The 27,669-nt window shown below is 32.7% G+C and overlaps 1 protein-coding gene across 10 annotated transcripts in view; it reads left to right on the top strand.

Annotated features, from left to right (window-relative positions):
• The window catches only part of ADGRL2 (adhesion G protein-coupled receptor L2), a 188,292-nt gene that overhangs the window by 138,715 nt on the left and 21,908 nt on the right, over nt 1-27,669 (top strand). For 6 of the 10 annotated variants that reach the window (XM_045547671.1, XM_045547679.1, XM_045547670.1 and 3 more), the window contains 10 exons: nt 3,569-4,369; nt 10,437-10,730; nt 11,265-11,368; nt 12,222-12,407; nt 13,213-13,251; nt 16,134-16,317; nt 23,796-23,921; nt 24,189-24,394; nt 25,475-25,648; nt 26,626-26,835. In XM_045547671.1, coding sequence (XP_045403627.1) covers nt 3,569-4,369; nt 10,437-10,730; nt 11,265-11,368; nt 12,222-12,407; nt 13,213-13,251; nt 16,134-16,317; nt 23,796-23,921; nt 24,189-24,394; nt 25,475-25,648; nt 26,626-26,835 — 2,324 coding nt within the window. The remainder of the gene's footprint in view (nt 1-3,568; nt 4,370-10,436; nt 10,731-11,264; nt 11,369-12,221; nt 12,408-13,212; nt 13,252-16,133; nt 16,318-23,795; nt 23,922-24,188; nt 24,395-25,474; nt 25,649-26,625; nt 26,836-27,669) is intronic. The other 4 variants (XM_045547678.1, XM_045547672.1, XM_045547675.1 and 1 more) reach the window with 1 other exon arrangement.

Raw genomic sequence — 27,669 nt, 5'->3', positions numbered from 1 at the left:
AGGATTTGGTTTTCATTTTTGTATACCCATTTCAAATTATCATTGTATTATAAAAATTATACTGTAAGTACAAGTTTAATTTGATGAGAAAAAATAGCCATTACTATTGATGAAATCATTATTAATGAATAAACATGCAAGATTATTCAAAGTAAAATAGTGTGTCACTTCAGATACAGAGTATGTAGGCTGTAGTTAGCTTGTTCAGTTTCTTGTCTGGCATATCCATGTAGTCCTCCACTGATGTCGGTGGGTCGTGTGCTTGTGTGTTTGGTCTATAGAAAAGTAAATGTATTATTATGAATTAATTCATACAGTCTCTTAAGACAAGTTGCAGTATATATTTGACATGTGATATGGACTGTTGATTTTATTAATTTTATTATATTTTTATATTCTTATGGGTTGATAGATTTTTGGCTGATTAGACAGATATCTATCCTTTGGACTTTTCATAAAAATCATGGGGACATTTTATTTTAAAGATCCATATCTTTCTCATAGGATACATCAATCATCCAAGGTTTTTTAATTTTTAAAAAATTTTTGTTTGATGTTACTTCTCACTTTTCATCAGAATTATAAATTATATATAATTCATAATTTTAAAAAATATGTGGTTATCAGCCAAATCATAAATAAATAAATACTTTCCCTATTTGATATTTTGTTCAGTAACTGCATTGTCATTTTAGTGTATCAATTAATTAAAATGGAAAGCATAAAATATTTTCTACATCTCTTATTGAACTCGTTTTAAGTTCTGTCTTAAATAAGTAAACATATTTTAAAATATATTTTGCCCATCCATTACATTTAATTGATTTATTTCAGTAAAATCATCCTTTCCTTAGTTAAAAAAAGGTACAGCTGTATATAAAATGTAGTCTGAGCAGTCACAACACTAATGATCTCTCTTATCCTCATTTTCTCACCATGCCCTTCTGTTCTTGATTCTAAGCAAGGTATAATATTACTCTTCAATGAGGAGTAATTTTAGGACTAGTGGTTTATAAAAAAGTATTGTTTCCAAGTCAGTAACACTAAATTTCTTCTATTTACTGGATGTACTCAGAATTGCACATTATAGAGCAAGTATGTTTCCTGAAAGTGTGTGAACAGACCAAGTTGGTTGTGGGAGGTTGTGGCTCAGTGTGAAAGATTATATGCTATTCTTATGGCAAAAATGCTTGTGTGATATGTTTCTCCCATAGGTATTTCAAAAGGTCAATACTTACTCTTGATGAATTATTGTGATTTTTAAAATTAATCAAGCTAAGATTTTAATGAAATGTTCACTACACTGTCTTTGAATACAGTTTGGAGTTGTAGTGTTAGCACACCCTAATGCATTTTAATAAGGGATGAGGGAGAAACACAGGTCTCAGTCTGGTCATTTTATGAAATTCAGGCAACATACTTCAAACCTACATACGATGTAAAATAATATGTTATGGTTTGTAATTATTAGAATACTGTTTACCAAGAAAGATCTTATATAGCACCCTTCCTAACTGCGTAATCTATTTCTTTAAACTTGTAGGATATTTTTTTTTCTCATTTAACTCTACTAATCAGGTTTGTTTTATTAAAGCATTTACTTTTATAAGGTCTGTGGAGTCAAGGTATTTGCTTTGAATGCTCGGTATGATTGTTGTTGCATGCTAGCTTGCTTTCTGTGTAAACTGGTGATGGTAGAATTGTCGTAATAAGCTAACCATAATTCTTTCTTCCTTTTTCTCCTTGCCTACTGTGCTTGCTTTTCCCTTGTATGTATTTTGCTTACTTTTTTTATAGACTTAGTATTACAAGTTTGAAATATATAATATAGACAATTTAATAAGAATTTTATAAAGTATATATAAACCTAAATAAGTAAATTTACTAATTCTTAGTGGGGAAGAAAGGTACTACCTTACCCCACTCTTCAAAATCTTTATTGGGACTGGGAGAGATTTATATAGTCCTGAAAAGGAGGCATTTTTTTATGGTTAAGATGGATTTATCTAGAAATAGAAAATAATAGAAAAACGATTGAAAAATATGTTGGGATGCATAATTATACATTTCTTCTTACATAAATATCTGAAAAAGAATAACCATGTCAATATTTATTAAATTTGACCTAAATTCCAGGATTGACTTGTCATTTTTATAAATGTATTTTCCTGTTGTTATGCTTACATAAGTTTAGTCAGTTTAATAATTAAGTTCACATAAGATAAGTGGGAATGAAACACCTATGCATGCATTTATGTCTATGGCATACATATAGAAAGTACAACTTGATAAGAATGCTGAATGAGTTTGGAAGGCAAGAGTATATATACCATGCATTAGTGAAGAGTTTCATTATTTATTCAGGTACACTAAGTGAAGCAACATGCCATCATATTTATATTGCCTCCTTAATCTACTAAAATGATTGATCCATGTTCTTTTATGTAACTTTAGAATCTTTCTCCTGCTAGGTTTTCCTGTTGTGTATTTCTCTTTATCCAAAGTAGTACAGCTCTTATTCTTCCTATATTTAGCATCTGTTACGAATTCAGTCTTAGACTAATAGTCAATTTATTTTAATCTTTTTTCTTTTTTCCTTGCACCTTTTTTATTTTTCTTCTGATGCTTAAAATAGAAGTGGAGCAAAAAGGTAAATAACGTATACAGTCTGAACCCCAGCTCGTTATGTGCCTTATGGATGTTAACCTCCTCCCTCCCCTTCCCCTACAACACTCCTATATTAAAATAATTAGCAGGATCTCATATGTGCACCTCATAAAGAAGTCAGCCGTTGACATTGAAATTATATGACTGCTAAATCTGGTGATGGGGTAAAAATTTCTGAAGTCGGCGAGGGGGAGCTGCCCTTTCTCTGTTTCTTTTTTACCCTTTATCTCTTTTCCTGACACCCTTGGATATTTTCTTATGATTAAAGTGTCATCTTGCCTGGCTTCCAGAACCCTCTCCATAGCATGCCATGGTTACAGGGTCTCCTGGTTGTTTTATCACTGCTTTTCTTGTATTTACTTTTCCGTGCTCCTAATTGCATTTTCCAAATATTTCTGTTCCTTAAATTGAAGCACCTTTGTTTTCAGTCTAACTTCTGTGAAAATTCTAAATAAGCCTTCACATTGGGTTTTCTTTTTTATCTGCCTTATTTTGTGGTTTTGCTTTTGAGGGCTTATAGATGGGCTAGGGGTTGGAGGGTATAAAGTTTGGAATAAAATAGAATACTTCATACATTAAGTTCAACATTTTAAAACATACATTACCAAATTATAAGATAAAAGCACACAGTAAAAATTTAAATTGTTCAGCCCAGTTATGAATGGTCTTAAATTTAGGCTTGTATTTGTGAAAATAAACCCCAAATAAACTTTATACACTGATACATTGATTATGGTAACTTCAGAAATGAGGGTAGTACTTATATTAAGTATACATCTTGGTAAAATTGAATGCTAATTAAATGAATTTTCCTCTTTTGATTAGTGGTCATTAAAACATGTATTTGCCTGTGTAATTTTTTAACTTAGCTTAATTTTTGTCTTTTTTCTATGACTGTTAGTTTTTGTGTGCCCTGGGACCTTGAAAGCAATTGTGGACTCACCATGTATATATGAAGCTGAACAAAAGGCAGGTGCTTGGTGCAAAGACCCTCTTCAGGCTGCAGATAAAATTTATTTCATGCCCTGGACTCCCTATCGTACCGATACTTTAATAGAGTATGCTTCTTTAGAAGATTTCCAAAATAGTCGTCAAACAACAACATATAAACTTCCAAATCGAGTAGATGGTACTGGATTTGTGGTATATGATGGTGCTGTCTTCTTTAACAAAGAACGGACAAGGAATATTGTGAAATTTGACTTGAGGACTAGAATTAAGAGTGGCGAGGCCATAATTAACTATGCCAACTACCATGATACCTCACCATATAGATGGGGAGGAAAGACTGATATCGACCTAGCAGTTGATGAAAATGGCTTATGGGTCATTTATGCCACTGAACAAAACAATGGAATGATAGTTATTAGCCAACTGAATCCATACACTCTGCGATTTGAAGCAACGTGGGAGACTGTCTATGACAAACGTGCTGCATCAAATGCTTTTATGATATGTGGAGTCCTCTATGTGGTCAGGTCAGTTTATCAAGACAATGAAAGTGAAACAGGCAAGAATGCAATTGATTACATTTATAATACCCGACTGAACCGGGGAGAATATGTAGATGTTCCCTTCCCCAACCAGTACCAGTATATTGCTGCAGTGGATTACAATCCAAGAGATAACCAACTCTATGTGTGGAACAATAATTTCATTTTACGATATTCTCTGGAGTTTGGTCCACCTGATCCTGCCCAAGGTAAGAACGTTTGCTTACTAATGCTTATGTCATTTTGTGAACAGCCTTCGTTTAAAAAACTTCTTAATTTTTTTCCCTGTCTGTTTTCTTTATTCATCTTTAAAACACAAAGGACAATGTCATGGTACATTTTAACCTTATTGTTGTTCCTTTTATTTTTCTGAATTTCTTCATTTAAATGTTGGCTTCAAGAAATTGTAGCATCATTGGTCAGTTTAGTTTTTCATTGCTAAAAATACATTACCAACTACAAACCTGTTAGTGTTTTTTCCTCCCTACCTTACTTCTGAATTGATAACAATCGATGTGCAGGCATTTTAACTTCTTGGCGCCAGTGGTTAAAGGAAATGTGTGTTAGGAAGTCCCAGGAGAACAGCTAGGCTTGATGTACAATGCCAGGCATAAGTGTTCTGAAGTTTTGGCGTCTATTCTCTGGATAGGAGAAGGAGAGTCATCCAGTATCTTTCTAGATCATCATGTAAAATTGCACATTTTTATTTCCTGATAAATTAATGACAGTTTTAAGTCAGTATTTCTGTGACTTAACTGTCACACATGGACTAACCATTAAATGATTACCAATTATGATTTATAATGACAGATCTGCTAGCACTTTTTTATTTGTGTCCTCTTTAGGTATCTTTATAGAGGATCATTACTTTAGAAAGCAATGCTACATTTTTGGAAATATATTCTGATTTAATAAGTGAGTTCAATTCTGTGGAAAATAAATTTTTGAGGGTAAATTAAATGAATATTTCATTAAAACAAGATTATCTCATACTCGTAAAAGAGTGTTACTATCTTATAGAGCTTGCACTATTTATAAGTATTTTTTTATTTGAACAATGATGTTTGTATGTTTCAAATCAGTAATATTTCGATTTACTAAGTTAATGGGAATTTTCAACTATTGAGTGACTTCAAATTTTAGGACTGAAGTTTTTTAGAGTGATTAAATCAATCTCTTCAACAGGATGGGGTGGAGATTAATGTGGTTTTTTTCTTCTGTTAAAGCAATACACATACACATTCAAATATACTCAAAACAATAAACATATGCCATATATATTTTAAGATATGTTATAAATAAGTTCTAAATATTATCATATAGTCAAGACCTCAAAAGTAGAAGTCACAGCTTTTTGTAATGTAATTGAATTTCTAATTGTTATAGAATACCAAAATATGTGTGTTTTATTCATATAAGAGGAATAACGATGTATTGACTTAGTAAATGGCCCTTTTTTCTCTAAATCATGTATCTCTGAAGTTTTTTGGCTTCAAAGTGTAGTGGTAGTGTCCATTGTTAAATTTCCAATAATTCTTCTTTTAGGTCATAAAATCTTCATTGTTAGTATCTTAGAATTATTTATTTTAAAATATATACATACCTGTTTGCTCAGGAGGCCAGCAATTTGGTATGTTTCATGTATTTCAGTTGTTTCTCCAAAAGCTACTATAATGTTTCTCCTTTATCCTATAGGTTTGTCAAAAAGCAAACTTCAGGCATTGACAAACTTTGAGCATTAGCTAAAATTGTATTGATCCTTGTGTTAACCTTTTTGTAACCTGTATTATCCTGACAGCTGTTACATTTGCCTTGGGTAGCAGTAAATCTTTTTTTCTCATTAGGAAAAAAAAAAGGAAAGAAAGAAAATGTTTTAAAAATTATAAATTCATAATCAGTCAACACCTGAAGGATTGTGAATAGTTGAGTACAAATTCAATTCAACAAGAAATCATTACCCATCTACTTGTCACAAAATACTTCAGTGAATGCAGAAATGAGTAATAATATCATTCTCCACATGTGACATATATTCTAGTAAATAATTTGATCCATTTCAGATGAAAAAGTCTTTGATAATTTAGCTGCTTTTTCAAAAGAGCAGTTACCAGCTTTGAAAATGAGAAGTTTAGGCAGATATAGCAACCGTGTGTTCCTACAATTGTGTTTTGTCATCCAAAATAGCCGTTCTTAAGTATTCTCAGAATGTGAAAATTTGTATTGACCCCTTATGAAACCCTTAGTGATAAAAAGTTTTATCTGACCTAAATTTCTCTTGCTGTTTGACCCATATTCTTATTCTCTCCCTCCTTATAATGTATCTTCATATACTTTTAGAGACTCCTGTCTCTCTTATCCAAGATATGTGCTATCTATATGCATGTAGGTGGGGCCTTGCAGAACTATTCTGGCCCATAAATTTAGGTCAAACCAATAACCCACTGTCAGCTTTCCAGAAGCAAGATCCAAGAAACTGATAGGACAGAGCAATTGGAGAAATGAGTTCTTTGCCTGTCCTGAAGCAATGATTGATTTGTTTGGCTAAAATTCATAGTTAAAGTCTTACATACTGGATTTGCTATCATGTATGTGGCCAAGGCATAAATTGTGCTGTAAAATTATCAATTCCTTTCATTTTTCATTGTGGACTGTTTCACAGTGTATTAGTATCAATACTTTCTCCCATTTATAAATCCAAGACTTCTTCATTCTTAATAGCACAAGCATGTTATTTCTCTGCCCTGATCTTTTTTTTCTTTGAATTTTTAGCTTTATGTGATCGCTGCATAGTGCATTTGTTCCATTTCCCTAAATTAGGTCTAGTTTTCCTCTTTCACCTTCTCTCTCTCTAGAGTGGGCTTAGGAAAAACTCTATTTAGTTTTATTTTAACTCTTTTCAATTTCTTATTCTAGATTGCTTTAGATTTACTTAATCTGTCTGCAGATATGATATCCCAGATATTATCAAGGAAATGGTGTGCCTTTACTTGGGTTTTGGCAGTTCTGAATATTTGTCTTCAACTAATTATGAAGTAAGATACTTCTGTAATATGAGGGAAGATTTTTAGCAAGAGCCAGTTTTGTTTTTACAGTATTTAAGATGTGTTTAGCATAAAGTACATACTTCCTGAAGTATCTTTTGACTGATGAAGAATGCCGTATAAGAGGTGATCAGTAATTTTAGACATTGAATACAGGTAAATTTAATGGATGCTCATTTTTGCCTTACCAGGCTACAGACTCACTCTAGCTGGAGTTCATTCAGTGCAGTGGGTGAGTTCTTGGATCTCGGTGAGGGGAATATTACCTTTAGCATAAATGAGTATTGTCCTAAAACCCTTTCATGCAAGAAAAACCTATTAATAAATAGCAAGTTCTTAGTATACAGCCATAGTAAATTGAACCACTGTATATGTGTTTGTCAAAATCTTCATGGGTACCTATTAAGTATGTTTATTAATACCATTTCTTAGGTGTCTGTATTCAAATGATAAATGACAGGCAGAATGCTAAGTCAGTTAATCAGGATGCTGGATATGGCATCCTGATAAATAGAGCTCTGTAAAAGGGGGTATGGATTTGAGTTATTCTGTTGTGAGTTGTCATATTTTCTGTTGCCATTCATAGGATATTATTCTTGAGTTTTGAACATTTTACCATGTTTCATTATGAAACTTTTTATGGTTTATTTTTCCAGTCTTACATTATCTTTACACATCTTTCCTTCTTTTAGAGATTTACAGAGAACACAATGTCAGTTAAAGTTTCCAAAATAAGGACAAGGTGCTTTGTTGGATGCCATACTTTTCTAGAGTCTATGAAAATCTTTTATCTAGAAAAGGAAGATCACAGCATTTCAGAGTATGGACAAGTGACCTTAAACAAATTATTTAATTTCTCTAGGGCTCAATTTCCTTATCTGTAAAAGGAAGATAATTATAGTGCCTACTTCATGGGGTTGTTGTGGTAAGGATTAAATAAGATGATCTGATAATTCACGAACAGTGACTGGCATAGCATGTGGCACATAAATGCTGAATAAGTATAAATTTTCATCATTACTAGATGCTCTCTTGGGACCATCTCCACCTGTGGAAAGAATTAGTAATTTTTAGAAATCTCTGCATTTCTAGCTTTCACATTAAGAAAATAAAATTGTTTTCCTTGAAGTAAACTTCAATCTTGCAAAACCCAGAAATTCTAGTTGTCCCCCTGATGGGTTTAGTTTTGTCACTTAAAGTTTGCTTTCATGTTATTTTCATGATGTCCCAATATTTCACTGATTTACCTTTGAAGAATATGTTAGTTCCCTTTAAAGTTCTTTAGATGATTAAAAGGTAAAAAGGTATGAAAATATGTTGTCAAAAAAACAACATGGAAACACGGCTATAGAATGTTGCGTGAAATTCTGTGCATTTAATTGAGGTCATTATCTACCTTGACTCAATTATTATGACTCTTTACTGATGCTTAGCTAACAAAGCACTAATTGTAGTATTAATACATATTTCTGTGATTAAATATGTACTAATTAGTACAGTGTCAAGTGCTACATCAGGTGGTGTAGCACTAAACCATTTTGCTCTGCCCTTTTCCCTTTTTGCTCTGATTCCCTACTCCTCTTTAAGACTTGATTCAGCGTCAGTCATTTGACACTTCTGCAAATGATTGTGATGCTTTTGACAAATGTTAATTGAGAAAGCACTGAAAGCCTGACTGCATTGTAATCAAAAGAAAATTACAGAGGTTTAACAAGATGTCAGGCAAGTGCTTTACAGAAAAAGATAGACAGGTTTGAATAGGTTTCCGCAGCAGCTGACGAGGCATGATGTTTGAGTAATGTACATAGGCATCTCTCATATGGTCAATAAATTATGCCCTGGAAATAAAACACATGTTTTAGAAGTTTCTCTTGAGGTGGAGGGGAAAAAGGAATAAAACGTGTATAGTATACTTACTGATAACAGGAAGTTTGTCACTATTAAGAACTAGAAACATGTGTACACTACTTTTTCTGATAAACTTAGTATACTGACAATAATGTCAGAATTATATAGACAAAGATTTATGGACCAGAGCTTAAAACAGTAAACATATCAGTGATAACATCGGCTTATTTTCTAATAAGTTTTAATGTTCTAGCTTGTTTCTCATGTATAGATAAAGCATAAATAAGTTAATGTTTTTATAAGATGATTTGAAAAAATAGCTGTTTTCAATTTGTTCTACTCTAACAAGTTAAATTTAAGGCATTGTATATACGTAAGCTTTTAAGAGCCAGTAATCTGTAAATGTTGATAAACCTTTAGTTTATTCTCTAACAGTTTTTAAATGGTATTATTAAATTTTTACTGACAGATTTTTTTTTCTTGTGTAAGTTAGTTCAGTGATGATTAATAGAGAAAACTTTGAGATCCTAGTGGATTTAACAGTCGGAAAGTAATATTGGAAGGCAAAAATAGCCATTTAAAAAATAAAAAAGAAAACATGCTTTTAAATGTATAGCCATAGCTTCTTTTATATTCTCTGTTAAGGGTCAGTGAGATATGGAGGGTTGATTTTGAATTAGGCATGATTTGATCTAACCCTTTATCTTGATAAGAGATTGCACCTCTGACCGGAACTAGCTGCTTCTTCGTACCTACCTTTTCAAAAGTAAAGATGCTGAAGCCTGGGATGTTTCCTTACTAGAACAGCAGAAGCATGCCAAGCTTATCTTCTGTTTGGATCTAATCAGGCTTGCTCAAAAATCTCTGAAGCAAGAGTGGCTGCTGGGTGGAAAGATGTCACAGTATTTTTCTTGCAAGATGTAGAGTGGGTGACTTTAAATTTTTTTATTATCCCAATTATATATAATTGTCACACTTTTGTTGATACTTTGAATTTGATTGTTTATAGAATGTGAGTTTATATTAAAATATTTCTAAATTAAGTGACCTTCATTTCCTATTAAATAGTATATGATGAAATTACCCTAAAACTGTACTGTCATGTATTTCTTTGAGAAATAAACTTAAAACAGAGTCACACAGCAAAAGCTGAACTACCGTCTTTTAGCCAACAATATGAATAAATTAGAATAAATGAAGAGATTTATTTTTGCTCCCACCCTACTGATGATGTCAGTAATTCTCATTTTGTTTGTTTTGGGCAGATGAATGGGTAGGGTTCTGTGCGTGTGTGCATGGACACATTCACATGTGCATGCCTGTACGTATGGCTCTATGCGAGTGCAAGTGTGTGTTTGAGGTTAATATACTCATCTTTTTTCCATAGTGCCTACCACAGCTGTGACAATTACTTCTTCAGCTGAGCTGTTCAAAACCACAGTATCAACCACAAGCACTACTTCACAGAAAGGCCCCATGAGCACAACTGTAGCTGGATCACAGGAAGGAAGCAAAGGGACAAAACCACCTCCAGCAGTTTCTACAACCAAAATTCCACCTGTAACAAATATTTTTCCCCTGCCAGAGAGATTCTGCGAAGCCTTAGACTCGAGGGGGATAAGGTGGCCTCAGACACAAAGGGGAATGATGGTTGAACGACCATGTCCCAAGGGAACAAGAGGTATTTTCTGTAAATTACCGTACATACATTTTAAAATTTAGTAAGTCGCTTCTGAATTACACTGAAGTGATTTTATTTGAAGAGGGAGATATTTACAATAGCTAACTTTATTTTTGTTACTTTGGTAATATAGAACCTGTGGACAATTTATAGCTTTGTAATCTGTAAAAGTAATTTAGGATCAGGCACGCTCTCCTTCTTAAAGACCTAGGTCAAGCCTGAGATTTTTTTGCCCAAGGACTCTAGTGAGGTTCCCTTACAGCTGCCTTTCTCATTATAAGCATCACTGGATGAGTCCCAAGAAAATCAAGGGCTTTTTGTTTGTTTGCTGTAAATGTATGGTATTTCTGTGCTGACTTTATATTTACTGTTTATAATCTGCATTAAACCCTACTTTTTGTCAGTTATTGTCAGCTACTTCCATTAGTGTTTATTCAAAATTTAACACGCAGAGTAGGATCATCATAGCTGATTTCCCGAATGCATGCAGAAAAATGGTTTCAATTTCACTGTTGTTTTCTACATCTGTTGTAGGAACTGCCTCATATCTCTGCATGGTTTCCACTGGAACATGGAACCCTAAGGGCCCCGATCTTAGCAACTGTACCTCACACTGGGTAAATCAGCTGGCTCAGAAGGTTGGTTGGAACCTTTTAATGTGATACACATTGGTGATTTAGGGCTTTAACTTCTAACATAAATAATTTAGCTTTGTACGTTAAAACCAGCTTTATTGCTCTTTGTTCAGTATAAAAGTAAAAAATTATGTGTAGTCTTGTCTGTAAACTATTTATTGAAAGTTACATATGTTTTGGGGTATGCTGTTTTCTATGTTAAGCTTTTTAATGAGTACATACTTGTTTAATTTCATTCATATTTAGTTTGTTCTGTTTCTTTTGATGTTCATAAGACAAATAGTGCATTGGCCTAATAAATCAAATATCATTAAGTTTGCAACTAAATCCACAGAATGCAAGCAGATGTTTATAACATACATGATTATGGTAGAATGACTAAAAATATCTTTAAAACGTATTAGTAACTTTAATATTACAATGTAATGCAGTGCCATTTTATTTTCTCCTCTTCTATCTACCTTTCAGAAATACAAACACTAGATAATAATCCTCAGTGTCACACTGATTACATTCTGTTTTAAATTCTAGATCATTGGAATAAATAAGATTTTAAAATAAAAATTTAAATTGGTTGCAGTAAAATGAGAGCTAGCTGAAAATTTTTAGAAAGGATTTGTTTTCCTTTTTTTTCTTTTGTTTTTTTTAAATATCTGGCTAAGAATTTCTTTTGTGTGTTGAGGATCTAAGAGCCTTTAATCTTCTGAGATGAAGAGAAAGTTATTGGTCTCAATTAGTTGCAGATTTTGACATGTTTGCAAATATTTTTTTCACCACAACAAAGCTACTCAAGGAGAACTAGAAGCCATAAAGAGAACAGGAAATTATACTGAGATAATACAAATTGTCATTTCAGATTAGAAGTGGAGAAAATGCTGCTAGTCTTGCCAATGAACTGGCTAAACATACCAAAGGGCCGGTGTTTGCTGGGGATGTGAGTTCTTCAGTCAGGTTGATGGAGCAGTTGGTGGACATCCTTGATGCACAGCTGCAGGAACTGAAACCTAGTGAAAAGGATTCAGCTGGACGGAGTTATAACAAGGTAGGAAGAACTCTTCTGTTGTTTTAAATTAAACATTTTGTATGGCAGCTCTTGATTCTTCTAGCAGTTGCCAGCCAAATGTCTGGCCCCTTGGACATATACTTAGAAACAGAATTTCTAATTTGGTTTATTTTTTCAAGGGAGAATTACAGTTGAGAAAGAAGCAACGTGGCCCAAAAAATCAGTGTAAATGATGTTAATTACTGTAGCTTAGTTGGTGACAAACTTCATCCATCTGATTGTAGTCAATACTGTCACTTCAGAATGCATTAGCCAGTTTATATATTTTGTGTGCTAACACATGAAACTCATGATTGCAGCAAAATTGTGACACACACAAGAATATTAGTCACTGAAATACTCCTTTCAATGGCAGCTTTTGGGGGAAGGATGAGTTTCCCTCTCCAGGGATTTATTGTATCCATGCTATTAATTTTTCCTCCTATGACAAAAATCTGATGGTTACTTCTCACCACACTATAAGTGTTTATATTAGGTTCATAGGAACCCCAAATCTGTGCCTAATATGGTTCTGTGTAGTTAAAAAATGGACTTTTTTTTTTGAGCACAGTATATATTTTGTCTTTTTGTCAGTATACTTTGCATTAGTATACTTTATAAAATACAACCAAAAACAGTAAACAAGCAGTTTTGGTAGTCAGTGTAGACCCAAACATCCAGAGGAATGCTATATATCATAAACTTTGAGCTCCAGAATACCAGCTTGATTTTTGAGGATTTCTTCTTTCCTCATTTTCAACAGATAAAAATCTAACCTCTGATTTTCTTTTCTTTTACTTAAAAGCTCCAAAAACGAGAGAAGACATGCAGGGCTTACCTTAAGGTATCTCTCCTGTGCTGTCACCCTGCTTTCTCCCTTCTTCAGCTACCTGCCACGCTTTGTCATCTTGCTGCATGATCCAATGTATTTCAGTCTTTGATAATTATATAATGTGCCCCATATCAGCTGTACAAATGTTGGCTTTTCACAGGTATATTACTCTCAGAATAAGCAAATAATTCATTTTAATAATCGTTGCTGTTTTTCTATTCATCCAAAAGTATAAGAACTTTAATGAAATATCCTCTTAATTGGAAAGTAATTATATAGTCTCTTTGTTTCCTGTTGTCATCTCTGTGGATTAAAAAACAACTTGAGTAAAACAGCTATGATATATTCTTGGCAGTTTATCATATCAAAGACTGTATAGTCATAATGTATGTGCATGAAAAAGTCACTGCTTTCTTATCTATGTGGTGTACTCTTAAATAATATAGGCGTTGTCCTGAAATTTTTAGGAGTCATTTCTAGAATCAGATTGATATGGGGATGAGTTATTAGAAATGAAATATAAATAATGTGACAGTGATATCAGTATCTGTTACATATTGGTTTTTTTCAGGCTAATAGGAACAGAAAGCCATGCTTTGGCTTAGAATCCTTGTCCACTCCAGCCGGTTTTTCTCCCTGGTATATCCAAGTAATAGGAAACATGCTGAGGTTAACAGTGGAATTTTACCATGATAGTTCTGTGTGATAGATCAAAATAATACCAAATTGCATTTTGTTTTGTTCTGTGAATTTTAGAAATTCCTTTGGGGGGATAATTATCTTCTAACGTTACTCTTCTGGGGACCATAACCATGTAATCAAACCTTGAATAACTAATCGATATACTATGAGAACAAAACAAAAAAACTTCTGTAGTCTCATAGAATAGAGGTTATTCAAAAGCTATGATTTTACTTATTTTGGTTGACAAGGTCTAGGGAAAAAATGGCATCTCCCTAGTTAGTATTAGACATTGTGGAACCTAAAAACTTTACATGAAAAGGCAGTGGGGAAGTCTGTTTTAGGTAGTAATGTCTTGAAAGTCCCTTTTTAGCCTGTTTAATGGGGGCAAAGAATAACTGCTAAAGTCTATAGAATTTTTCAAATTCAAATGTTCAGTTCACCTTTAAGGTATCAGTCAGTGTATGAAATGTAATAATTGGTATGTTGCCCAGGACAAACATCCATATATCTCAGTGGAGAAAGAATAGCTTTTTCTTCTTCCTTTTTTTTTTTTTTTTTTTTGATAGGGAGAGACTACATCAAGAATATGAGTAGACTAATGATCATTTTGATCTTGCCAGAAAAGTACAAATAGTAATAAATAAGGAGTGTTTTACATTAATAAAAGCATGCCATGAGCAAGTTATGTGTATAATAGTAAATTTCAGCATGACCTTAATTTCTGACCAGTGTCATTTTCACTATGTCTCAAATGAGCTTCTCTGTTCAGATAAGACTAATAAAACTCCTTAAATTACAAATCAGAAGCTGACTTACACTATGTAAATGAAGCGAGTTCCCACTTTGTGACAGAGGATTCATTTGTAACTTAGATTAGAGGCTCCAGTCTGTATTTCTTGGTGACTAATGAATCTGGCCTCAGCAGACCAATTTCTGTTCCACTCTAGTTAATGGCTGCAGCAGTATCAATGTGAGCATTTTTACTATTCTATCTCCCATTAGAGAGAGAAAAAAGCCTTTAACGCCACTTGGAAGTATCTTCCACCTGCCAGGAAGGTCGTGGTGGCTCACAAGGCAGACAGAACGAGGATATTAAGATGGATTAAGCTAATTAATCTTACTCTGACAGTACCCTCAAACAACTTTTTCCCCCTGTGCATTTCAACATAATACCTCAAACTAGGAATTTTTATTGTTGTTCTTTGTACAATGTATGTTCTTTTTCCTCAGTGATCACTAATAGATCAAAACAATTTATTTATGGGCTTAATGATACATTATGACTAGGTAAATGAAATAGAGTAAATAAACTTAGTATTTCAGCTATCCACGGCATAGTACATAGCTACAGCAAATATCAGTAGAAGACCTTGCCTTCGATTGATTTACTGACTGAGTTATATTTTATTTAATGGTATTTTGTACAGTTATAAATTAAACTTATGTATATGAATACTTACAACTTGGGTGTTTATGAAGACTTTATTCTGCTTTTCTGTTTTCATTAAGTTAATAAATACAAGCTGTAAATATTTTGATTGCTTTCTTGATTCCTGTAAAAGCAGATCATTGTTTATAAATTAAGGTATACTCTTAAGTGTTTTTTAGCCTGACAGGGAATTGAAAGAGTGCACATGTTCGCAGACAATTGATAAACTTTAAAACCACCTTTTTTTTAAACAAATGATAATAAGTAGACAATGTCTATAAGGCACGATTTTGATGAGTCACTATTTTAGTTCAGGTTCCAGAAAAGCAATATGGTTTAATTTTCAAGTATAAGTATTAGTCTACTCCAGAGACATTAGTATTTTCTATTTAGAACATTCAAATCTTGATATTATAAATAGGATGACTTTAGTAGTTTTGACCACACATGTAAGAGTAATGCCTCAGGTTAAGAGCTGACACTGATTGTTGTATTTTTCTTCAACAATTCAGGTGTGATTAGATAAACAGAAACAATCCAGCTTTCTATATTTACTCTTTACAATCAAGTAACAGTCTGCTAATCTTCACTTAGTCCTATTTTGAAATGGTCAGGTATATTGCAGGTTGACCAGATATATGCTGTCCAGATCTTCTTTCATTTTGAAATAAAAATAAATCATCATGACAGATAAATATTACAATTGTCACTAGTCAGTGATTAAAAATCACGTTGATTCTAGAAGCAGTCAAAACTAATGATAGTTTTCTAATGGATGCAGGCAATTGTTGACACAGTGGACAACCTTCTGAGACCTGAAGCTTTGGAATCATGGAAACACATGAATGCTTCTGAACAAGCACATACTGCAACAATGTTACTGGATACATTGGAAGAAGGAGCTTTTGTCCTAGCTGACAATCTCTTAGAACCAACAAGGGTTTCAATGCCCACAGAAAATATTGGTAAGTGAATCTATTGTCAGGTTTAATTTTGATTTAAAAGATAGATGTTAAGGAGAATGATGTTTCCATTCTGTATCTGTTGAGTTATTTCCCAGTGCCAAACTTCTTTTTTGTCAAATTATGTTTGTCTGTTAGCAAGAAATATTATTGATCACACTTATTGAAATTAATGCAAAAGCCAGAATCTACCCTATATCTTTTAAAAGTCGGTTTTATATGTATGTGTTTTTTTCTCAATTGAAAAATCATTAAAGAAAAAAAGTCTGAGTGCTTAAATACCAGAATATGGATTGCTTAAGTAATGAAAGTGCTTGCAAGCAAACTGTGGCAAATGCTTTCCTATTTTATATACTATGTTCCTAATGAATTTAAATTACTTTATGCAATGTATTCTTTCAGTCAAATATTTTAGCATACAGAACTGGAGCCAAATGTTTATATTAAACATAACTGCCTTCAAGTAAAAATGTGGTCAGTGAACTACATCTCCCATAAATGCAGAATATCCACGCCTCATAGATTGCAAAGTAGCTACAGATAGTTTTGAGGTATAATTTAGAATTTAAATGCTACCACTGAGAGGTAGGAATTCATTTTTGAAAATATTTGGTAGAAGTATAGTTAGTACAGTATAATTTTATTAATTTAGGCTTGACCAGTTTAGAATTGTTAATTATTCAATGAGGTTGAATTCAAATGAGGTTAATGGTATCCCTTAGTGAAGTAAAAAGGTTTCCCAAGCATAAATGTATAAAAAAAACAAACTTCTTCCACCAAAAACAGTGCTAACTTCATTAGGGCAGCAGATATTGAATGAAGACTTGCTTTCTGGGATGCCGTATCTCAACACCTAATTGTATTTGCTTATGTCATGGAACTTTATATAAAAAATGTAGAAAAGCGGTATGTTGAAGAAATGGACATAAATCAAATTATTACCTGGATTTAAATTGAAAACCTCAAGTTTATTTTACATAAGTGAATTTTTAAAAAGAAGTGAACCTTACTGTTAGTATGTGCCCAAGATATTTTTGTCCCTGTTTGAGACATATTCTGAAAAATTAAATGTCCAGGAATATATTTTTTAATACCTATATTTTTCAGAGTTCTAAAGGATTATTTTTCATGTTGATTTTTTTCATTCTTAATTAAACATTATGGATGGAGATACTTTTAGAATGTAGTATACATTTTACAGGCATCTCTAAAATGATGCCTGGAATTTACTATGTCTGTGGTCTGATTACCCAAGAATTATCGATGTGAAAGTCATTTTACATAGTCTAATATATAGTTGTGTCTTTTTTATTTCTAAGATATAAACAAGTCTGTGAAAAAAATTATGTATGATTTAGTATGAGGAAAATATTCACCTTTTTCCTAGAAATTGTATTGCTCTCTTTTCAAATATGAGGACTAAAATAACCTGTTATTCCTTCATGTCCTCACTCTCTTGAGGGCATGCTGTAATATCTTAGATTATTAAAACAATTTGGTTTTCCTCCTTAGTGATTTCTTCTTGAATTTTTAGTTTAACTTCATAGCATGATTTACCGTTATAATACATGCCCCCATAAAAAGGATATAATTATATCTGTGGTGTTTTAAAATCAACTTTGAGGTATAATTTATTTATATGCAACAAAAGCACCTGTTTTAAGCATACAGTTTGATGGGTTTTGACAAATGGACACCCTTGTAATCATCATCATTATCAACATTTCTGTACCTGGGCAGGGTCCTTCACGCTTCTTTGCTGTAAGTCTCCTCCTGCCCTTAGCCCCAGGCAACCACCAATCTGCTTTCTGTCACTATAGATGAAATCATGCAGTACCTAGTACTCTTTTTGATCGTGCTTCTTTTATACAGAGTAATGTTTTTGAGATTTATTCATATAAATGGGAGTGTCCATAGTTTGCTCCTGTTTATGGCTATTATTCCATTGGAAGGAAATACCACAATTTGTATTCCTATGCACTTGTTAGACATCTGGGTTATTTCCACTTTTTGGCTACTGTTTTCCCAATGGCTGTACCATGTTAAACTCTGATCTGCTGTGTGTGAGATTTCAGCTTTTCCATTTCCCTCACCAGTATTTAAAATTGACAGTCATTTTATTCTTTGCCATTTTAGTGGTTTCCAGTGGCATCTCCTTGTGGGTTTATTTTGTATTTCTGTGATTGCTAAGTAACTTTTTTCTGATAACTTTTCTTGTGTCTATTGGCCATTCATGTATTTTTCTGTGAATTGTCTATTCTTACCTTTTGCCTATTTTTAATTGGGTTTTCTTCTCATTAATGAGTTACAAGGATTCTTTATTTATTTTTGATATATCTTTTGTCAGATAGATATATTCTGAATATTTTCCCTCAGAATGGGAATTTTCTTTTTATTTTTTTCATATCTTGGGAAGAGCAGAAGTTTTTAATTTTGATAAAAAAATTCCCATTACCTAGCATCAACATTTGGCTAATCTTGTTTGACTTATTCCACTCACCACTATAGTATTTTAAAGCAAATCATAACATCCTATCATTATTACCGTAACAAACTTCATATATATCCATACTCTTTAGAAAACTCACAATACCATTATCACACCTAATAAGTTTATAAAATTAGGTTTGATAAATAACAAAAATGTGTTCGCATTTACTTAATTTTTGTAAATTTATTAATACTTGGTTTGTTTGAACCAGGATACAAACAAGTCCCTGTAATACATCAGACTGAAATGTCAGTTGAATATCTTTTAATTAAAAGTCATTTCTCCCTGCATCTTCTTTTTAAAACATTTTTTATCATTTTTGTTCCCAAAATCGTGTGGGTGATTTATCCTGTAGAATTTCCGACATTCTGGATTTGGCTTGTTGTATCCCCAGTGTATCAGTGGACTCTGACTGGTGGTATACTGATAATTAGCTCTAGAAGCTTGATCAAGCCAGGTTTAATTTTTTTTTTTTTTTTTTGCAAGAACTTTCTGTTGCATCATATCACAAGGTACATAATCTTTGTCTTTCCTTATGAGTTTAAGATTAATTAGATGATTTTGATGTTGTCAGCCTGATCCATCCATTATAAAATTCCCTCTTATTTTATTTTATTAATGGGTTTTAGTAGCCAGCTTGATTGTGTCCATCACTCTAGACTTACTATATTGTGGTAACAAAAACCCCAAAGTCACCAAAGGCTTATTCCTCCTACCAGCTGCTTAGCCATTTGGCTGGGCTTTGGCTCTGCTTGCTGTCTCCTTCAGTTCTGCTCCATGTTGTTTTGTGTCCTGGAACCCAGGCTGATGGAGCAGCCCCTACCTGCAATGTTGCAGGTCTCCTGGCAGAGGCCAGCGTTTTTCCTATAGGCTCTTGTGTACTGTTCTTCTTCCCCCTCCTCTCATTACAGCCACTACTTGCTGCTGAATTTGAAAAATAGTAGGACAGAGAATTGCATTAAAACTCTGTCTATAGTATTGGCTGCGAATAAGGCTCTGAATGGCTCTCCCATGAACCAAGTATATTCACTATTAGAAAATCTGTCGAGTAAGGCATATATTATTTCAAGCATACAGAAAGTATAGGGAATGGCATAAACATCTGTGCACCAATCATCCAGCTGAGCCTTATCTTGGTATTTTACAATATTCACTTCAAATTTTTCTTGAGAAAAATTTCATAGATAATGTGGAAGTGCCCTGGGTTTCCTCCTTCTTGATGAAATTAAGGGATAACTATCATCCTTAATTTGTTTTTGAGCATTAATAAGCTTTTAAAAAAATGTGGCTCTACAGGGGTTTACATTTCATACTTTTCATGTTGTTTTTTTTTTTTTGAGACAGAGTCTCTGTTGCCCAGGCTAGAGTGCCGTGGCGTCAGCCTAGCTCACAGCAACCTCAAACTTCTGGGCTCAAGTGATCCTCTGGCCTCAGCCTCCCGAGTAGCTAGGACTACAGGCATGCACCACCATGCCCGGCTAATTTTTTTTTTTTTCTATATACTTTTAGTTGTCTAAATAATTTCTTTCTATTTTTAGTAGAGACAGGGTCTTGCTCTTGCTCAGGCTGGTCTCGAACCCCTGAGCTCAAACAATCCACCTGCCTCGGCCTCCCAGAGTGCTAGGATTACAGGCGTGCGCCAGTGCGCCGGCCATACTTTTCATGTTTTTAACATTAATTATTTCACACTATAAACGTGATTGTATAATTTTTTCTTACCATTACCTTTTTCATATTTGTACATGTTGACATTTACGTCTCTAGTTCATTCATTTGATCTGTCTTTGTAACAATGCACCACAATTATTTAACTATTCTACTGATAAACATTTTAGTGGCTTTGACTTTTTTGTTGACATGAGAAAACTGTTTTCTTACGTCTTCTTGTTCATGCATGCCTTTCTAGACATACACGTACACACACACACCTAGAAATAGAATTTTGGGGAGACAGAGCATATCCAACTTCACCTTTACTAAACACTGCCAAATTGCTCTCTAACCTTGTTTTACTAATTTACATTCTAGCCAGTAATACTATCACTGTCTTTGCTAACACTTTATTATTGACATAAATTGTGTCAATCTAATTAGTTTGAATTGATCACATTATTGTTTTAATTTGTGTTCCCCTGATTACTTAATGTTGTTGATTCTTTCTTAATTCATTTATTACTCGTTCGTTTTCTCTCCTGTGAATTTGTTGTCCACAACTTTTCCTATTTGTCTGTATCTTTGTACTTCTCTATGTATTCTGGACACTAATTCTTTGGGGATTATATAGTTTGCAAATATTTATTCTGTCTGTGCTTTTTCTCTTTCTAACTCTTTTTAAGGTATCTATTATTTTACCTAATAAGTCAAATTTATCAGTCTGTTCTCTAGAGTTGGTGATTTTGGTATCTTGTTTAAGAAATATTTTCCTTTTGGCTTCCTGCTTAAGAAAATTTTCTCTACACTGAGTTTATAAGGATCTTATACTTTCCTTATAAACAATAAAGCTTTGCCTTTTTTACATTTATGTCTTTAATCCACCTGAAATTTATTTTTGATCATGATATTATCATATGAGTGAGGCAGCTAATTTGATTTGGTTCCCATATGAATAACCAGTTCTTTGTATACTTTTAGTGCATAATCCATTCCTTTCCTTAATGATTTGTAATTCTATACTATATATTAGAAGTGTCTATTATTTGCTGCTTTTTTTCCCCCCAGTAATAGTAGTATCTGTTAAGTCTTTCAACCTTGCTTTGGTTGCTTTTTGGTACATCTCTTCCATATGAATTTTAAAGTCAATTTGTCAAGTTCTAGACAAAAAAATTTTGTTGGAATTTTTATTAGAATTAGACTGAGTTTGCAGATTGATTTTTAAAAGAAGTGCCAGATCAGTTTACTTTTCTAATTATATAATTCTCCATTTAGTCTTAAATCTTCTTATAAAATTATGTATTTTTCCCTTTTAGTGTATTATACTTTTTAAAAAAATAGGTTTATTCCTAGGTAATTTACAACTTTTGCTTTTATTATAAATAGTATCACCTTAAATTACATATTTTACCTATTTGTCGCTTGGTATGTAGGAGCACAGTTGATTTTGCTGATAGCAGCCTTGCTAAATTCTTAGTACTTCTGGTAGTTTATCTGTGGAGTCCCTCATGATTACTGTGTACACATGTTTACGGTGAGTAATAACAGTTTGCTTTTTCCTGCAGTCTTTATACCTTTTATTTGTTTTTCTTGAATTACTGCATTAGCTAGGTCCTCTAGCACAATGCAAAATAAAACCTGTGATAGAGATCATCTTGACTTTAAAAAGAGTGTTTTGGAGTTTTTCACTGTAATTTGCTATGTAGGTTTGGATAGATAACGTTGATCTTATAACAAAACCTTTATCTGGTCAAGGAATTTTCCTTTTACTCCTATTATTTTGTAAAGATTTTTTTTTTACATTAAATGAGTGTTGAAATTTATTGAATTCTTTCTGTAAATTTTTTCTTTAATTTCTTAATTTGGTGAATTACATTAATACATTTTTCTGAAGTATTGATTTCTTTATACCCTTTTGAGTTAAACTTAATTTGTTCAGGAAATTGTATTTAAAGTGTGTATATATTTTATTCAGTGTTTTTTACATCATTTTAATGAGTGAAAATATTCTATATTTCTTGTGCTGTCTTATGCATCATTATACAAATCTTGTAAAATTAGTTAGGACACATTTTTTTTCCATTTTCTAAAACAGAAATAGAAATCTTATTTAAAATCCAGTATATGGTTAACTGTCAGATGATTTTGCTTAATGGTCATAATCTATTAGGGTTTTTTATTTCTTTTAGTCAGTTTTTATTTCTTGGAAAATTTCTATTTTGTCTGTTTTTACACTTATTTATTGATCGATATAAATTTATTTGTTGGTATAAAGTTGATTGTTGCATTCTCTTATGGCTTAAAAATATCTACTAAGATGTGTAGTAATGGTCATGTTACTTTTAAAATATTGAAGATTATTTTTTCTCTACTGTGAACTTTACATTTTAAACTCTAATGTAAATACCTGTTGAATCAAATTAAAGTTTGATAAGTAAATGTCTGTTTAATGAAATTAACTCTGTCCATGTATATTTGGGATGTTTCATGAAAACTCAGAAGAGTTTATTCTTTCGCCCTCTTTTCTGTCTTTCCTTAAGAGAAATTAATAATCAATAGCCTCTTTCTATATGAGAATCAATTACTTCTGTCACTTTTCTTCTCTCCCTTTAACCCTGCCCCCATACCTGCAATCTGATAATGAGGCAAGCAGATCATCCACTTACCCACCTGCTTAATCTTTCCAAACATTTATCAATAAAATAAATATCTCAACCAGTGATAGAATTCCAGGAGTTACATGACTCTCATTACAAATTTGTATTTCAGGGGTTTGACATGTGGCTTAATTGCATTTAAAAGTTTCCAAATTTTATTTGTGTTTTTATGTTTACAGCTACATCTATCTGCATTTTACAAAAGTTGTGGAAGATTTAAAAAATTAGTATTCAGTTACTATACAGATACTGTACAGTGGCATGAGCCCATTTGTGGGGAAAAGCGCCAAGTAATGGTCACTGAAAAGTTACTTAAAGAGCCAAAAAAATATTATTTTGAAATATTTTTGTTTACCTTCAAGGTTTAAATAGTTATGTACTATGAATTCATACACTATTCATACTCATAGGCTAAAAGTTTATAATTAGTTTATGACAAACAAATATAAATATGAAGAAAATGTTAAAATGATTATACAAAATTTTTTAGAGAAACCAAGGTTTAAGACCTCTTGGAGTAATTTACGGTGTTGTTTATGATTTTTTTTTGAAATCTAACAGTATGATTTTGTAAGTAGACAAAAGGAAAACAGTCATTTCCATACAATTATAATTTTCCTCTTTGTAGTTAAATTGAAAGAATGCTCCTTTTTTTCCTCTCCTTTGTTCTTTACCTCATCCAGTTCTGGAAGTTGCAGTACTCAGTACAGAAGGACAGGTCCAAGACTTTAAGTTTCCTTTGGGCATCAAAGGAGCAGGCAGCTCAATCCAACTCTCTGCAAATACTGTCAAACAGAACAGCAGGAACGGTAAGATGGAAGTCTTTTAAAAATTGACAGTTTTTTCTTGTTGTTCCGTTAAACCTATTAATTCCAAAATGCTGAGTATTTGACTCCCAATGTAACAAAAATGGCTTAACATTTAAAAGCAGACTTAAAATAATGCCTTACTGTTTCCCAGTAAACTTAATCTAAAGATTCTATAAGGAGTTTTTCACTTTATTCTAATTTTATTGTGTCTCAGGGTATTCATAAGCATATTTCTTGTAAGTGATATGACTATGTTTACCTTTCTAGGGCTGGCAAAGTTGGTGTTCATCATTTACCGGAGTCTGGGACAGTTCCTTAGTACAGAAAATGCAACCATAAAACTGGGTGCTGACTTTATTGGTCGTAATAGCACCATTGCAGTGAATTCTCACGTCATTTCAGTTTCAATCAATAAAGAGTCCAGCCGAGTATACCTGACTGATCCTGTGCTTTTTACCCTGCCGCACATTGATGTAAGTTAATGTATGCTAATGAAGTAGTGGAGGGTTATAAAACCAAAGAGGAAGGCAAGCAAAACTGACATGCTGAGGATGGGGTGGGAAGAAAGAAAAGACCTTTCCATTTGAATTTCAAATGTTGGACTAGGTCAGAGACACAAGTTTATTTAAGTCTGTGAACATAAAATTAAATGAGCTTGGTTCAGTGATTATTAGAACTTAAGTGTATTCTTAATGAAAGCTAATTCAGTAATCAACAGGAAAATGTAAATGACTCTAATTTGTTTTCAAATGAAAATTAACTCTTACCTTAGCAGCAGGATAGCTAAGAGTATTAACTCTTAGGGCTCTGCCTTTTTAGTGTGGCAGATTTTTTTTTTTTTGGATTAGTTTTACTGATCGTATTTGACATAACTGGTATTGAGTTTTGTGTTTAAAAAATATGGGATTGAGGAGATGTGATTCCTCTGCTGTGCCTTAGAATGCAACTTCATACTTAAGTAACTACACTGTGCTGGAAGATTATCTGCAGAATTTTTGGCTGTTATAAGTAAAGTGAATAAGTGCCCACAGATAACAAAGTAGATCTCCAGAATTGGCAAAGAAAAATTATTTGTACGGTGATGGTCCTCGTATCTGCTTCAGTTGATTCACACTTAAGAGCTCTGAGGTTCAAATTGTCACTGTGTCACTTAGAACTAACCAAAAATGGGCCCAAAACTGAAAATGGATTTTTAAGACACTGGATCAGTATAGAATTTTCTCAGAACAAATTCATGGCTCTAATTTTATGAGAAAGGAAAAAAAATGCTTCTGAGGTACCATCGATATGTAAAATCATAAGATGGAAATTGTAATTGTGTAAAATGGGTCTTTGGTAGTTTAGAGTACACTTTAGGGTGTTTTGGACTATAAAGCCCCCTTTAAGCTAGATATCTGCTTTGTATAACATAGTCCACAATTTTGCTGATGAAAAACTTTATAGTCTGAAACATGCAAAGTTTAATCTAAATTACCTTTTACACATATTAAACAATTGCTATTGCCGTCTTAGAGTATAAAATCCTAATTTTATCTTGTCATTTTATTTCCCAGCCTGACAATTATTTCAATGCAAACTGCTCCTTCTGGAACTACTCAGAGAGAACTATGATGGGATATTGGTCTACCCAGGGCTGCAAGCTGGTTGACACTAATAAAACTCGTACAACGTGTGCATGCAGCCACCTAACCAATTTTGCAATTCTCATGGCCCACAGGGAAATTGCAGTAAGTATTTGCTCTTCTAATTAGTAACAGAGAAAAACCTCAGAGATTCAAAACAGCTTGTGTAATAGTCTCATCTTTGGGTGCTTATTGTAACTAAAAAGCAAACAAAGTAATATGGATTTCTAATTGTTTCTACACTGTCCATGTATTTTAAGAAGTCTTGATACTATATAATTGTTACTTCTCAAAATCATATGCTTTAATATCACTTTACAGTCTTGTCCTAAGTTTCTCCTTTGGGCAGGAGTTTGGCAGAAGCAACTGGGGGTTTAAAAAATGAACAGCAATAAGTCATGTAAAAGAGACAGAAGGCTCAACATTTTAACATGCCCTTCCCATCTTGAATGTTCGAATCTTATTTTTGCAACTTTCACTTTAAGTTTCCTAACACTGTGCAAAGCTGTAGATTTTGAAAACTCAGAGTGGTTCTGGAATATGTCTTAGTATTTCTTCTTGTGATTAAGAAAATGATTGCCAGAAGATAAAAAATATTTTTAAAATACAGCATGAAAACTCTCAGGTCTATTGTGTACTCAACTCTCACTATGTAAACATATAGAAACCCAAGGAGAAAATAGAAACTTCAAATTTGACATATGTGTTAGCCTAGAAAATCATTAGAAGGTCAGTTATTTTTAATCATAACCAAGTATCCTTTATTCTGTCATGTAAATATTTTTTCATATGTTTATCTTATTAATTAAATCATTATTTCAAAATCACTGGGCTCTTATTTTCTAGGTAAAATCCTTCTCTTTCATAGATTGTTCTTTAAATATGAAAATCAATAAGATAATCTTGAACTTTATTATATGATCAAAATTTCTTTTTAGTATTAAGCCCTGTTTGAACTCACATGAAAATTATTCTTCAGGGAGTTGAGTATTAAAAAGATGAACTGTACATGTGAAAACTATCTTTCCTCTACTTGTAGTAATGCAGGAATACTAACGTTGCTCATATCTTTTTATTTTCAGTATAAAGATGGAGTTCATGAATTACTTCTCACAGTCATCACCTGGGTGGGAATAGTTATTTCCCTTGTTTGCCTGGCTATCTGCATCTTCACCTTCTGCTTTTTCCGTGGTCTACAGAGTGACCGTAATACCATTCACAAGAACCTTTGTATCAACCTTTTCATTGCTGAATTTATTTTCTTAATAGGGATTGATAAGACAAAATACACGGTAAGCACCTGTGAATTTTATTGACCTTGGATCGCTGAAAATTATTTGAATAGGTGTGAATCCATGTATCATGCTGATATCAGTATTTGACCTTATAACTTGATATAATTGACATGACAATATTGAAAGATAATTTGTAATAAATTAAAAGATAGCCAAATTATTAAGTTATTGTTATGAATTATTTTTGTGTATTAAGATAGTTGCATTTTTCTGAGTTTTTAGTAAGATGTAATTTGAATGCTGGGGATACCGTAATGTAAGGATCCTATTTTAGAAATTGTTATTTTGCTTACATAGTCATTCTGACCAATGATTCCTTCTTCATATTCAAAGCAGTTTATTCATCATGTGGTCTCAATGTCAGAAACAGAACTTAATTAGTTAATGCTTTACCCCGTATTCATCTGCACTGGTATGAATTTATGAATGTACCAGATAGGACAGAAAAATAATCCTAGGTAATTAAATCCAGGGTTTTTGCCATTAAAGCAAAGTTTTAAAATTCCATTATAGAAAAAAGTAGAAATAATGTATTTGCAAGCAACTATTCTAAAGACTTGTGAAGCAAATCATCTATAAGTAGAATATTTAGATTTCACAATGGATAATTTGAGAAGAGAAATTATGATATGTTTTCTTATTTGATGTTTAATTTCACTAAAAATAGTAGTGTCCTTATAGTGATGAAATCTAGCACACTTGGCATTATACTCTTTAACCATTATAGTCTTCAGGTTTGGAAGTGTTTTTAATTTGTTTCCATTTATGAAAAAGATATGTTGAGGAAGCAATAGTTTACTCCAAATAACATTTGAAAAACAATAGTGATTT

This window comes from Lemur catta, chromosome 3 (genome assembly GCF_020740605.2).
Source record: "Lemur catta isolate mLemCat1 chromosome 3, mLemCat1.pri, whole genome shotgun sequence".
Taxonomy (NCBI): domain Eukaryota; kingdom Metazoa; phylum Chordata; class Mammalia; order Primates; family Lemuridae; genus Lemur; species Lemur catta.
The sequence above is the reverse complement of the archived record's forward strand: the minus strand, read 5'-3'. Positions and strand labels throughout refer to the sequence as shown.